The sequence below is a fragment of the Microcaecilia unicolor genome, chromosome 9 (genome assembly GCF_901765095.1).
Source record: "Microcaecilia unicolor chromosome 9, aMicUni1.1, whole genome shotgun sequence".
Lineage (NCBI taxonomy): Eukaryota > Metazoa > Chordata > Amphibia > Gymnophiona > Siphonopidae > Microcaecilia > Microcaecilia unicolor.
In genome coordinates this window covers 143,496,280-143,511,549 of record NC_044039.1, presented here as the reverse complement: position 1 = coordinate 143,511,549, position 15,270 = coordinate 143,496,280, and the positions used below count along the sequence as shown (strand labels likewise).

The 15,270-nt window shown below is 43.0% G+C and overlaps 1 protein-coding gene across 1 annotated transcript in view; it reads left to right on the top strand.

The window, feature by feature from the left end:
- SPTBN5 (spectrin beta, non-erythrocytic 5) overlaps positions 1-15,270 on the top strand; it is a 300,302-nt gene that overhangs the window by 168,787 nt on the left and 116,245 nt on the right. The window contains exon 38 of the mRNA XM_030213698.1: positions 3,490-3,639. Within this exon, the coding sequence (XP_030069558.1) occupies positions 3,490-3,639 (150 nt within the window). The remainder of the gene's footprint in view (positions 1-3,489; positions 3,640-15,270) is intronic.

Sequence of the window (15,270 nt, the reverse complement as noted above, 5' to 3'; positions counted from 1 at the left end):
GAGGGGAGAAGGGGACTGGGGTGGGGATCTCAGACAGGGGAGGGGGAGGGGAGAAGGGGACTGGGGTGGGGATCTCAGAGGGGAGAAGGGAAGGGGAGGGGAGAAGGGGACTGGGATGGGGATCTCAGAGGGGAGAAGGGGACTGGGGTGGGGATCTCAGAGGGGAGAAGGGAAGGGGAGGGGAGAAGGGGACTGGGATGGGGGTGTTCAGAGGAGAGAAGGGGACTGGGGTGGGGGTCTCAGACAGGGGAGGGGAGAAGGGGGACTGTGGTGGGGGTCTCAGATAGGAGAAGGGGAGGGGAGAAGGGGACTGGAGTGGGGGTGTTCAGAGGGGAGAAGGGGGCTGGAACTGGGGGCTGAAAAAAGGGGCAGAGAGAGAGAGAGAGAGAGGGGATAGATCCTAGATGGAAGGGGGAGCGAGAGGGAGGGCAGACCCTGGATGGATGGGAGAGGGAGGGCAAATGGTGGATTGAAGGGGCAGAGAGAAAGGGCAGGCAGTGGATGGAAGGGACGGCAGAGAGGGCAGACACTGGATGGCAGAGAGAGAGAGTGAAGACAGATGCTGGATGGAAGGAAGACGGTGAAAAGAAGATGAGGAAAGCAGAAACCAGAGACAACAAACTGTAAATAAAATATATTTTTTTATTTTTTTTGCTTTAGGATAAAGTATTGTAGATGTGTTAAATGTTTATAATAGAACATGTAAATAAGATAATCTTTTTATTGGACTAATTTTAATACATTTTGACTAACTTTCAGAGAACAAAACCCCCTTCCTCAGGTCAGGATAGGATACTGTAACAGCACTATACTGTACTGACCCGAGGACGGAGGTTTTGGCCTCTGAAAGCTAAATGTATTAGTCCAATAAAATGGTATTATTTTACTTTCTATATTTGTTTTATTTCTATTTGTTCATTTGTAAAGTGGTGATTGGTACTTGTTAGGTTTTTTTTTCAAATTTACATCTGCTGTCTTTATATTTTGCACAGTACTAGGGGACAGTTTCTGTTTCTGTGGTGTTGCATTGTATGCAGAGTCTGGCATTGGGGGTTCAGTTTAATTTTTGTCTAAATAGAAAGTTTATGATTACTTATTCTGTAGTGGATTAGGGTGTATCTGTGTTTGTGAAAAAGACATGGCTTTCAGTTGGCATTGACTGTGCAGGATCTACGATCTGTACTATTCTGTCTGGTTTCGTTTTACAATAGGTGAATTGATGTTCTAGTGCTCACTGTAGTGTTTAAGATGCTTTCTTTTTCCTTGTGTGACTCGTAGAAATGACTGCTTATGGTATGGTAGAATTGCTCTATAGGTCCTGAGTGTTTTGTATTCTCGGCATGCCTAGTACTGGATTTGAGGGGGGGGGGGGGGTGTTAAAAAATGACCGGCCCCGGGTGTCAACTACCCTAGGTACGCCACTGGTTGGGCCTCCCCTGTTCCTGTCCCCTTTCTCCCCCTTCACCTTTATGGTCCAGCAACTTCCTGTCTTCTCTTTCTCCCCCCTTCTCTATTATGGTCCAGCAATTCCCAGTCCCCTCTCTCTTCCCTTCTACCCCTATGCTGCAGCAACTCCATGCCCCCTCTCTCTCCCTTTCCTCCTTATGGTCCATCAGGTCCCTATCCCCTCTCTCTCTCTCTCTCTCCCTTCCCCACCCCTCAAAAAAGTGCAGCTTCAGTAAGACAGCAGCTTGGAGAGGAGAGCCTACTCAGGAAACCCAGCCTGGTGCCAACAGACATGGTTACCCATATCCCAATGCCATATGCCTTCCCAGGTTGTGTAAGTGGCAAACTGCACTCCAGAAGTGAAAGCCTGCTGTGTGGTTTACCGCCTACACAAATCGGGAAGGAACACAGCATCAGGGTTTGTGTACCTGATTCTCTTGTGGGTCCAGCATCTCTCCTCTCCTCTTCTCTTACTCACACTCTTCCTCTGCATATGGTCCTTCATCTCCCTCTCTGCCCTGTACCCCTGCCCCCACCCCGATGGTCTGCCGTCTTCCTCCTCTCTCCTCGATTCCCTCACCCATAGTCTGGCAGCAGGGCCGCTGAGAGGGGGGGCAGGGGGACAAAATTCCCCGGGCCCGGCCCGGCACTGCAGTCCCCTCCACCCGCCCCCCTCCGTCCACCACCAGGCCGGGCCCCCCTGAATTCAAATCATAGCGCCTCACCTCGACCTCACTCCATGTAAAAGAAGTGCAGCAGCAGCAGTCTGCAGATCGCCTCCCTTCGGGCCTTCCCTCCCTGTGTTTTGCCCTTGTCTGACGTAACTTGCGCGAGGGCGGGACACTGGGAGGAAAGGCCTGAAGGGAGGAGACCTGCAGACTGCCGCTGCTGCGCTTCTTTCACACGGAGCGAGGTCGAGGTGAGATGCTATGATTTGAATTCAGGGGGGCCCGGCCCGGTGGTGGGCGGAGGGGGGGCGACGACGACAACCTCGGGGGGGGGGGGGGGGCGGCGGCGGGGCCCCGGGGGCAGCCTTGCCCCGGGCCCTGCCTAGTCTCTCGGCGGCCCTGTCTGGCAGTGGGTATATTGTTGGTGTGGGAGAAGGGGGGGGGGGGTGCTTGCAATTAAGGGACTACATTTACTAACATGTGCTACTGCATTACCACTTGCAGGTCCCATTTTATGTAATAACATTGATCTACTAAAAATGTAGTGCATGATATGTTTTGGGTAAATCTAGCCTTTGGTTTGTATATGGGGCCATAAAGATTAGGTGACATGCCCAAGGTCATGGGGAAATTGGTGAGAGAGGGAGGATTTGAGCCCTGGCTTCCCTGGTTCTCAGTCTGGTTCACTTGGACACACCTACCTGCTGCTGAAATTTTGCCTATTCCTTCCCTCCTCCTCAAAGCTAAATCTAGTTATCAAGGTTTAAACGGTGAGTTTAAGGTATAACCCTTAATTTTAAAGCATTAAACAATGAAGTACCTTTGATCTTGAATCTCTGTCGTATCCCTTGTTCATTATGAACGTCATATGCTAGAAGTGCTTTCTTTTCGTCGTATACAACTCGAATAATACAGAACAAAGGTGTTTTATGTGGAAGGGGCTTGATTATGGAGTTCACTTCATTTAGCATTATATACTATGAAAGCCAATTTTAAATTTTGTAAATTGCTTAAAGCATTTTTATTTCAAGATGCCTTTAGATAGTCTGTGCAGATTTGATTCACTTAATAAGGTGATATCTAGTAAGGTTATATCTTGATGATTGTTTTATTGTTAGTTTTATTTATCTTTTGTTTTACTATTGTGAATATTGGATTGTAATGTTAATTGCAGAGAGAGAAACTGCCTACCTAAAATACTTTGCAATGAAGTATAACATTCACTCCTTGAATAATCAGTACATCACTGTTGACAGCAGTAGACCCTGACAACAGTACCAATGAACATACTCATATTTTGCACTCAGTTTTTTTTTTTAAAGTCTCTCCCTGATTCCCAGCTGATTAAGATTTGAGTTCTGTTCCTCTTTACCAGATTCAGGAGAAACTGCAGGCACTGTCGACAGAAAAAACCCAACTGTACCAAGAGTGGAAGTTGAAAAAAAAATGGTTGGAGCGGGTACACGCAGAGCAGGTCTTCTACAGGGACGTAGACCACATGGAGAAAATTCTGAACTCCCAAGAGGTGGGTGAGTAGGTCACCTGGGTCAGGTGGAGAGAGGTGGGCACCTTGCAAAAACTTACCCCATCAAACTGTTGTTCGGTTTCCAGCTGCTATTCTACTGAACACTATACCACAAGTTCAAGAACCTGAACCACAGATGCAGATACTGAAGTGAACTGGTCTTGTACATTCAATTTAACATTCTAGCAGTTCAGCCAACAGATTGAACACACCATCTACTGAGGTGGTCCATTCTCTGGTTTTTCAAAATCACTGTAGAAGAAAAATTTTGGACAGGGCAATTTTCAAAGCCATTTATTTAGGAACTTAAAAGTTATACTTATAAATTTAGATCTGCCATACATTTGCTTAGATTTATGAGCCTAGTGCTGAAAATCAGTGTTAAGCTCTTGTCCTGCCCCCCCCCCCCCCCCCCACACACTTTTCACTCCTGTTGCCACATGCTTTTTATGTACCTAACATGGTCATGGGAACAGGAAAAGCATCTTGCAATTAATGAAGGTATCTGTAATGTGTGCTAACTGCTAAAAAGCATTAGTGGCATGGCTGCCTTCCCCCAAGTGCCTGGAATATTCCTCCTCTAAAAATCCACCCCTGTTTCCACCCACTTCTTATGCTCCTAATTTTAGGAATTTAGTGAAATTTTGAGCATAGATTTGGGCACTCAGCCCTAGTAAATTTTCATAGAGGCGAAAATAGGAGCATAATTCTCAAAGGGGTCCTTTAACTAAGCTGCGAGAAAAAGTGGCCTTAGCGTGCCCTTGCACAGTTTTTCCCATGTGCTAAGGCCGTTTTTACTACAGCTGTAAAATGGCTGATTTTCTATTTTTTGTTTTAATGTATTTTTTGTATTAAGTATTAATGGTCATGCACCAATGTTAATATATATAAATCAATCTTAAGAGTTCTCTTATGGTCTAACGTCTGCCAGTCTTTGCTACAGGAGGAGAAAGCCTCACGAAGCTCAAGAGTTGCTAAAAGCAACAAGAGCAGGGCTGCTTCATCATTGGCTTATGAAAAAGGCATTAAAAAACCTCCTGCTAATCTCAAACTGATTTTCTCTACGTTGTGGGAGAGTGATAAACTATACAACTGCAAATATATATATTCCTCAAAAAATATATATTTCACAGTAGTAGTATGAAGAGTTACTTAGCTTCAAAAACGATCTTCCTTGCTCTCCTCTTATTCAAACTATCGGACTGTGAAGTAACAAGCGGCACATGGTGTGTCAAATAATAAATTATGTTCCTTTTTTCTTGAAATCCTTGTGTGTCTGACTGAGTTTGTGCCTGCTCCGAGCCACTCCCTTGACCATATTACCACAGAGCACATGTATGGAAATGCTTCAAAGCAGGTTGTTTTTCAATATGCAGAGACCAGCCCACCTCCTGCTGAGAAAGGCTATTGCCTCTCAGTGATTCAGCCAACTCCCCTGTCAAAAAAATGTTCTCTAGGAGGGGAAAGCAATGATAAAACCCAACTCTCCTGCTCCCTTTGCAATATTTGGACACTGGCTTTATTCTGAGGTAAAATAAAAGTGATGATGTCGAGGGACAGAGATGAGTGGCTGCAGTCCTGTGATTCAGAAACATGATCCCAGGCCACTGTCTATGCAGTTAATTTGGAGACTGGTATAATCTAGAGGTCTAAAAACAGAAAAGATGACAGTGGAATAGATCCATGTTAATTTGGTGAACACAAAAATTATTGTAAAGAGAAGGGACTGACTACAGTGAGTAAGACAGAAAAAAGGGTCCATGTGTCTGTAACAGGAGTGGCCTAGTGGTTAGGGTGGTGGACTTTGGCCCTGAGGAACTGAGTTCGATTCCCACTTCAGGCACAGGCAACCTTGTGACTCTGGGCAAATCACTTAACCCTCCATTGCCCCATGTAAGCCACATTGAGCCTGCCATGAGTGGGAAAGCGCAGGGTACAAATGTAACAAAAATAAAATAGATACTATTGGACATTCTACATGGAATGTTGCTATTACATAGCAACATTCCATGTAGAAGGCTGCACAGGCTTCTGTTTCTGTGAGTCTGACGTCAGACTCACAGAAGCAGAAGCCTGCGTGGCCGATCTGCAAGTGCCGACTTCTACATGGAATATTGCTAGTGGAATAGCAACATTCCATGAGGAATCTCAAATAGTAGCAACAGTGGAGGAGTGGCCTAGTGGTTAGGGTGGTGGACTTTGGTCCTGGGGAAATGAGTTCAATTCCCACTTCAGGCACAGGCAGCTCCTTGTGAATCTGGGCAAGTCACTTAACCCTCCATTGCCCCATGTAAGCCGCATTGAGTCTGCCATGAGTGGGAAAGCGCGGGGTACAAATGTTACAAAAATAAAATTAGGCAAGACTAGGCGGTCACCTAGGGCATCAGCATCTGGGGGAAGGGGGCAGCAAACAGCAGTTGCAATCAGAGTGAAACAATAGATCCAGACAGCCAGCAAACTCAAAGAATCAATGCATACTTTTTACTTGTCCAAAGAATGGACAGTTTTCAAGTAGCCATTTAACTGGGTAAATGGCTTTTGGAAATTGCCTTCATTATTTGTGTGTGTGTGTGTGTGTGTGTGTGTGTGATATATATATATATTCAGTATAGTCTTGATTATCCAATGTAAATGGGACTGTTCCATTGTCAAATAAGTAAAAAGTCGGATAATAAGGAAAACACTGCATAAACCCCTCAAATAATGTATAAACAAAAGCATAGAGTTCCTGATTTTCAAAAATTGTTCTAAAACAAAGATTTTTAATAGAAATAAATATGATAATATCACCAGGGGGGGGTCTGTCAGATATGCTGAATGGTCGGATTAGTGAAGATCAGATAATCGAGATAGTATATTTAAAAGCATGCCACTCAAGATTCAGCCCATGGCGGCAAGTGGAGTCTGAACTGCTCACAGCCATGGGCTGAACTGATCCTGGATATTCAATGCTGAGACTTGTGCGGCTTCCGGTATTGAATATCCGGGTATCAGCAGTCACCCAATATTCAGACCAGTGCCTGGTTAACTTTAACGCACAAAGTTAGCTCAGCCTTTCTGCTGTCTTAACATGTGGTTTCTTAGCTGGTTAACGGACTGAAAATTGTCACTAACCAGCAAAGTAGGCGCTCTACTCATACCCCACCACCGGCTTGCCCCTAACCTAACTGGTTAGGAGATGGCCAGTTAGTGGTGATATCCAATGGCACACTAACCAGTTAAGTGCTGTTGAATATTGTGTACCAGGTCTCTCAGCGGGGCTTAACCAGGCTGGAGCCTCTTCCACCTGGTTGAACCCTTTTGAATATTGGGTAGATCTCTTTTGGAGGAAGGGGGCAGATTTGGAACCTGAAAGTTACTTGAGGGGTGTGTAAGGCTGAAGGTTCACCTAGGGTGCCCATTACTTTTGCTGTAGCTCTGGTAAGTAGAGAAGAGGCTGTGTGAAGGTCAGTGATTAGAAAGAGAAGGATGAGAAAAAAAACCAATCCTGCCTGACTGGAGAGAGAAGCGGTTATAGGGAAACTGTGTAAGTGGGCAAATGAGGGGGTACAGACTGTGTCTGTGAGAGAAAAGATTAAAAATAAATATGGACTAGTATGACAAGGCAGAAGCACAGTAAGTGTGACCTCTGCTGGAAGAGAGAAGATCGTGAAAGGAAAAAGAAGCAGAGAAGAAAAAAACAGGAAAGACAGTGCAACGTTTAAGAAAGTAATGGAAAGAAGATGAGACAAAGAAGATAAATGTGAAAGAATGTTGAGCGATTGGAATATAGGAAGATATAAAATTAGATGAGGAGGAATACCTGTATGTGTAATGCTGGGACAGAAGCATTAGCAGAGCGAGGTGCGCATGGAGACAGACCCTTTTTTCTATTATACAATCATTTTTGAAAGCAATCTAATTTTAAAAGTTCTGTAATGGGTTTGTGAATTGTCTTCATTTTTGAAAGATTCCAAAGCATTTCTAAGTACTGGTGCAGAACCTGCCAGCTCTTCATATTCAGAGCCAGCAGGGAATGGACTTCAGCACAGCTTTCTTTGCTAAGAGGCATTAATTGAACTGATTCAGGAATTGGCTTGGTTGAATCTGGGATGGTCACTGAAGAGCTGCTAATTTACCGACAAGAGTCAAGTTAGCACAAGCTCTATTGACTAATCAAAAAATATGTACATGTAGTCCATCACAAGGTTGCCCACGTGCAAAGCTGTGAGCCACAGAAGTGAGTCTCCACATTAGAAGTCACTGTACAACAGGGGTTCTCAACCCAGTCCTCGGGACACACCTATCCTGTTGGGTTTTCAGGATACCCACAATGAATATGCATGAGAGAGATTTGCTTACAATGGAGGTAGGGTATGCAAATCTACATAAGTAGATGATTTATCCACTTTAATGACTAGTATTTAATGACCTATCCTATCTGATTAAAGTTTGCAGTGCAATTTGTGCAGTCCTCCTTATATGAATTATGGCTAAATATTGTCGCTATTCAGATACATTTTGGCCCTGCCCCCAGAGCGTCTAAGCCCCTCCTTTTACTAAATGGATATATTTTGGTTGCGGTTGTCTGGCCAAAATTTATTTGTTTGGTGACCCAGCATTAAAAAAAAAAGTTTCTATGCAGCCAGCATCAATGCTGATTGTACGAGTGCTTTTCAATATCGATTTGCCTGCTTTTTATGTTAGATTTTTCCATTTTTGACCCTTTCTCTGAGATAACTTTCCTCCCCATCTGGAGGAATCTCTGTGTGCACTACTAAGATAAAACAGAAGGTTAGCAACTTTTCAGAAGCAGAAATGGTTCATTAGCTGAAATTTTAACCCTTTGGCTCAGGGAAACTGAATATTCCAGACACGTGTCACAGCCGGGCAAACACTCAGTATCCTGGTGCCAAGAGAATGCTTTTCAAGCCCAGGCCAGCAGCTGCTGGCATTCAGCTGAGTCACGGCAAGTAGTGGTGCATTTCATAGGGAACACAGGGATAAATCTCGCCCCCTGCCTTACATCTCTAATGCATCGTCAAATACCATCACTTCAGCCCAAAAGGTTCAGATGCTGTTTGTTTCTGAAGTTTTAATCAGTAGATCCTTAACCAATCTTCAGGTATTACCAGCCAATTGAATTTTCAGGATGCTTGCAAATTATACATAAGACTGCATGCAAATATGGCTTTTACATATGTCCATGGTGAATATCTTGAAAACCTCACCAGTTAGCTAGGGCCGAGGATGGGTGTGGAAACCACTGCGAGTTCATTACAGAGCAAGAACAGCAGGTGGTAGTGGAAAGAGGAGGTCATGCAAATATTTTTGGAGGGAATATACTGGTTAGAACAATGGGAACCTTTGAAACATATGTGTTTAAAATAGTTCTTAAATATCAAAGCGTTTTGCATTTTGCATACATTTTTCCAGTTTCTGAAAATCAGTAGTACTGCAGTAGTTCTGACTGTTCTTAAAACGTATGTGTGTTTTGGCAGGGATGGTGGTACAATAGTCATGTTATTCCTTTATTTTTATCACTATCACCAACATCAGGGACCTGAGCTTTGTCTTTCTCCTTGTTTCTCCCTCATTCTCTCCATCTTTCTCTTCTCAGCACCATTTTTCCTCCCCTCGTTATAGAGGACAACCAAACTTGGGGGTCTCAGTTTTAACCAAAATCGAATCAGCAGCTGAAATTTGCCGCTCAGTTTTGGATGAAACCATTATTAAAAGATCTACACTTGCTGTCAGTATCATTTCATTTGAAATTTAAGCTTTTGACTGTAGTATTACCCATAAAATTGTCTGGGGTGTTAGTCCTTGATATTTAAGTAAGTTGGTGAAAGTATATGGCCTGAAATGGGTATTATGTTCTGGAAATGTTTTTTTTTAAATGGAGTTTCCTTCTTCCAAAGAATGGAAACTGATTTCTGTAAGAAATAGCACTTTTTGGCAAGTATTACCCCCAGTTTTGGAATACAATGCCTAAAGAATTAAAGATTGGAAGAAAATAATCTTCAATTTAGAAAATCTGTTAAAACTTGGGTATTTGAAGAATGGTTGGACCAAAAAAAAAAAAACAAAGGAGACAAACCACCCTACACCAAAATGCCAACAGAGAGGGGCATAATTGAACGAAAACGTCTATCTCCATGGGCGTTTATCTCCGAGAACAGGGTCCGTGAAGGGGCGGACCAAACCGTATTTTCGAAAAAAATAGATGTCCATGTTTTATTCGACAATTTGTGAGCTGGGCGTTTTTGTTTTTCAGCGATAATGGAAAATGAAAGCGCCCAGCTCAAAAACGAATAAATCCAAGACATTTGTTCGTGGGAGGATCCAGGATTCGTAGTGCACTGTCCCCCCTCACATGCCAGGACATCAACCGGGCACCCTAGGGGGCACTTTTACAAAAACAAAAAAAAAGGTAAAAGAGCTCCCAGGTGCATAGCACCCTTCCCTTGTGTGTTGAGCCCCCCAAATCCCCCTCAAAACCCACTGCCCACAAGTCTACACCATTACTATAGCCCTAAGGGGTGAAGGGGGGCACCTACATGTGGGTACAGTGGGTTTGGGGGGTTGGACGACTAATAAGCATTAAGTAGCACAATTGTAACAGGTAGGGGAGGGATGGGCCTGGGTCCACCTGCCTGAAGTCCACTGCACCCCCTAATAACTGCTCCAGTGACCTGCATACTGCTGCCAGGGAGGTGGGTATGACATTTGAGGGTGAAAATAAACAGTTGTGAAACGGCATATTTTGTGGTGGGAGGGGGTTTGTAACCACTGGGGGAGTCAGGGGAGGTCATCCCCGATTCCCTCCAGTGGTTATCTGGTCATTTAGGGCACTTTTTGGGGCCTTATTCGTGGACAAACAGGGTCCAGGAAAAGTGCCCTAAATTCTCGCTAAAAACGCATATTTTTTTTCCATTATCGGCGTAAGGCGCCCATCTCTGATCGGCTGATAACCACGCCCCAGTTCCGCCTTCACCACGCCTTTGACACGCCCCCGTCAACTTTGTACACTTCCGCGATGGAGTGCAGTTGAAAACGTCCAAGTTCGGCTTTCGATTATACCGCGTTATTCGTTTTTGTGAGATAAACGTCTATCTCCCGATTTAGGTCGCAATATAGGCGTTTTTGTCTTTCGATTATAAGCTGGAGAGTCTACTAGAATAGGGATAGGAGCACATCTATTTCACAAAATAAAGAAGAGGGACTAGAGGTAAGAAAAGTCAATAATGCTTTAATAAAATCCAATCAAAATTCAGGAGAAACAAAGCAATAAACCAATCTAATAATCAATGTAACTCTGGGCAAGTCACTTAACCCTCCATTGCCCCTTGTAAGCCGCATTGAGCCTGCCATGAGTGGGAAAGCATGGGGTACAAATGTAACAAAAAAAAAAATACAATCAGGTTTGTAAAAAAATATTTGCCATATACTCAATTCACTTCCGGGACCTGCATAATTTAAAATATTGAGGGGGACTTTTACTAAAGCTTAGCTCGAGTTATCTGCAGCAGGGCCCACTTTATTCCTATGGGCCCTGCTGCAAATAACGCGAGCTAAGCTTTAGTAAAAGACCCCCTAAATAATTGACACCTCAAAGCTCCTGATAGAGGACAATAGATAACCTATTATTAACTCTCTATCATATAAAGAGTTCCATTACTATCACTGGTGTCAAAGACAAGGAAAAAAGAATCAGTGTAAAAAAACTCCTAATAGAAAAACAAAACAAAACAACTGATTCAAAAAAAAAATCTGTAGTCTCCCAACAAAACCAGGAAATACCCACCGTGAACGAGCAAAAGCATAAAAAAAAATGAAAGGATTCTACCAACAAAATAACAAAATGTCCAAAAACAGCAAGCTTGCCAAACCTGAGTGTATTGATTATTTAGGTTAATAAAATCCCAATAATTATTTAGATTAATAAAATCCCAATAAATATGGCAGTATCCACCAAAGGATGTAAAGATTACTATAAAATCAATTTTTATCTGATTGTACTATTCTCTAGTGTACTTTTACAGCAATCAAGCAGATGGACCTAACACAGATCCGTGTTTCGGCACAAATGCTTGCTTCAGGGGTCATTGTATCTAAATATAACAGATAAAATACATAAATAAATCTATGGCAAACAACTTACACACACAAAACTTTTGTATAATATCAACAATATGTTCAAGAACAATGATATATAATTAAGAATATAATATATATATAATTAAGAATATAAAACCATGGGAGACAGAACTCATACCATACTGAGTATTTATAAGATATACATATATCCCATTATGATAAATATAATTGTAAAAGAACATAAAATATTTGAAATGCATAAGAGAACTAAAGGACAACTACATGTATCTCAGAATAGTAATATAAACAAATTAAAGACTACCCAGTAGTAAAACAAACAAAAAAAAACAACAACCCAGTGTCAGTTTAAACCAAAGAAAACATATGTGGCAAAGGGTCTAAATATACAAAAGACTCCTTTCTGTGGTGACAGCAGTAAGCTAATAAACAAAGGAGCTTTCATAAGTATCTTGCAAATGAACTAATTAATAAAAAAGCTTTCATAACTATCTAGCGATTAAACTTAAAATATCTGACATGGGGGTCTTTTACTAAGCTTTGGTAGAAATCAGCTGGCGGTAAATGCCAAGATGCCCATTATATTCCTATGGGTGTCTCTCTGTTTACCGCCAGCTGATTCTACCGCAAGCTAAAAACAATACCACGGATTAGTAAAAGACCCCCATAATGTGAAACAAAAAATATTGGGTTTTTTTTTACTAAGCCGTGGTAGCATTTTAACTTGTGGTAGAAATCAGCTGGCGGTAAATGCTGAGATGCCCTTTATATTCCTATGGGCATCTCGGCATTTACTGCAAGCTAAAAACGCTGCTGTGGCATAGTAAAGGACCCCCAATGTGAATAAAAACAGTATGGAAGGAGGTGACATGAATCAAACTGATAGAACTCTAAGAAGTAGTCTAGATACACGATCACATCGTACATTACTGAGAAGGCCTGACCACAAATTTAATAGCGGCGCTAGAAACAAAAGAACGAAAACCAGATGATGCGGATAAAGAGAGATACACCATTGCATGTGTTGACACTATAAATAATACAAAATAAAACTGAAACATGAAGGCAGTGGAAGCCGGTGAGAGCAATGGTGCACGCATCCACTACTGGTAAAGTGAAAACCATGGAAAATGAGGGAATAGAACCCGCAAATATAGGTGAAAAAATAAAGAAGTGCAGGTTGAATTTATGTTTAAAAATCATTTACTAAGTGTACTAACAAACAGACAAGAAAAGTCAACTGTAAGACTACATACTCAACAAAGAGCCAATAGCAAGAACCACTGGAGGGTACACTGAAATACTTTCCCCTAAAGAACTCATTCCCCCCAATCCATCCCACCCCATCCCAGAGGCTACTGCACAAAACCATACTAAATAGTCCTAATGGCAAAGTATCAGTTCAATAGCCTGTTGCATGCTGTAGGAGTGAGAGCAGTGGTGTGCTGGAGCAGGCTCTCACAGGCTCGCAAGAGCCGGTTGTTAAGTTTTTAGGAATTTTGGGAGCCGGTTGTTAAAGTAGGGCCCTCCATGGCTACTTTAACAACTGGCTTCCAAAATGTGGGCTTGGGCCCCCTGCTGAATTCTCTTTTGCTTTGCTGGTGGAGATGCTGAGCCCTGCCAGCCAAGTAAATAGGCTATTGCTGCTCCCCGCTCCTTGTTTCCAGCTCTGGGCAGCAGGCTGGGACTTCTCGAGCATGTGAAAGAAGTTCCAGCATGCTGCTCAGAGCAAGATGTTGGGAGTGGTGGCAGTCCATTTATTGGCTGCCAGCAAAGGTATGCCTAGTGTGCCCGCACAAAGGGAGGGAGGGAGGAGAGAGAGGCAAGTGTTGCTCCCCCACCCCCCCGGCCACCCGTGGCCCTTCCAACTGCAGAGCTGGCTATGTCCGGAGAAAGAGCCTGTTGTTAAAAATTTACCAGCACACCCCTGAGTGAGAGTATCCCAAAATCTCTCCCATATCTGTTGAAAGGTAACTCCTTTGGAAGATGAAAGGTCTTGGATACCTAAATGTTCCATAGGAAGGTATGGCACTAATCTATTAGCCAAAACACAAGATGCAATTTTTATATCAACACTGATTAAAGAAATCAGCCTGTAAGCCGCTAGTTCATCTTGAGATCTACCCGGTTTAGGGAGAAAACTGATTACAGCCATATTCTCATAGAATGAAAAACTGCCACTTTACTGCCTGATCATAATAATCTATTAATAGGCCAATCAGTTGTGCTGTCAGTAGCACATAGAATTCTCCTGTGAAGCCATCAGGCCCCAGAGCAGAGTGGCATTTCAAAGCACGGATAACCACCTGCACCTCCATAGCTTGTATTGGGCATTCAAGCTTAGCAACTGCCTCTAGGGAAAGACGTGGCGGGGCATAATCAAACAGGGACGACCATCTCTAAGGGCGCCCATCTCTATGAACGTCCCTGCGAAGGGGCGGGGAAACCGCTATTATCGAAACAAGATGGGCGTCCATCTTTTGTTTCAATAATACGGTCAGGGATGCCCAAATCTCAACATTTAGGTCGACCTTAGAGATGGTCGTCCTTAGGTCTCACGGCATTCAAGAGGATCCAAAGGAAGAGAGATCGTGGCCTTAACCCTTGTCCCTGATGAAAGTGTGTGAAACCCACAGAGTCGGGCGGTTTCAGGGGAAGGCGTCTATTGGACATTTTCAGTTTGCTTCTATTACCAGCGAGGCAATTTTTCCAGTGAGGCAACTTTAAGTTAAGTACACAGTGTTCACGATATGTATTATTTTAGAGTGGTTTAATGACACTTATAGCACTTGGGTGATGAGGTTTGAATTATATAAAAAAAACACCCTCCCACAATCTTTGTGAGTAACCCAATGAAAGAAGTGCTATGCCACTGATTAGCAGCTTTATTGTCTGCATTTGAAACAGTGGGTTATATCTGAGGGTACTCAAAAATATATATTATATCATATGTTGAATGTTGCAGATCGTGACACTGAGAGACAATCAGTACAATTTTTGGTGGCTGCAGTCCTGGTTTTGTTGTAGTTTCACTTTATGTTACCAGAGACAAGGATATTGATTATTTCATATTCCGTTGGAGGTTTAAACGCAGGGCAGCTGCGTTGGGAACGGAATGGAAGGCATGTTGGGGAGTTGAGGACGAGCTCAGCCAGGGGTGGGGGGTGAAGGCAGAAGATACAATTTGTTCTTGGTTGTACCGGTGGGGCCATATTGAAGAAGAAAACAGGCGGGGAAGGTCACAGCCTCCCCAAGCCTCTTATATGGGGCGCCTATGGTGGCAGACAGAAGTAACGTTTAACATGAGGACATATAACTTGTATTGTAGGGATTAAAAGTGTCAGCAAATGGAATCTGACTAACTTGTGTAAGAAAATGTGTAAAAGAGAACCTATGTAGTGCAAAGAGTGCCATACTGAAATGAATAAATATTGACATGTGCAAAGCCGTATGTGTGAAGAAATGTGAATACTACAAAGCCAACATAAAGAAAAAAGAGACACATTTGATATAACATGTAACATACATTAAGAA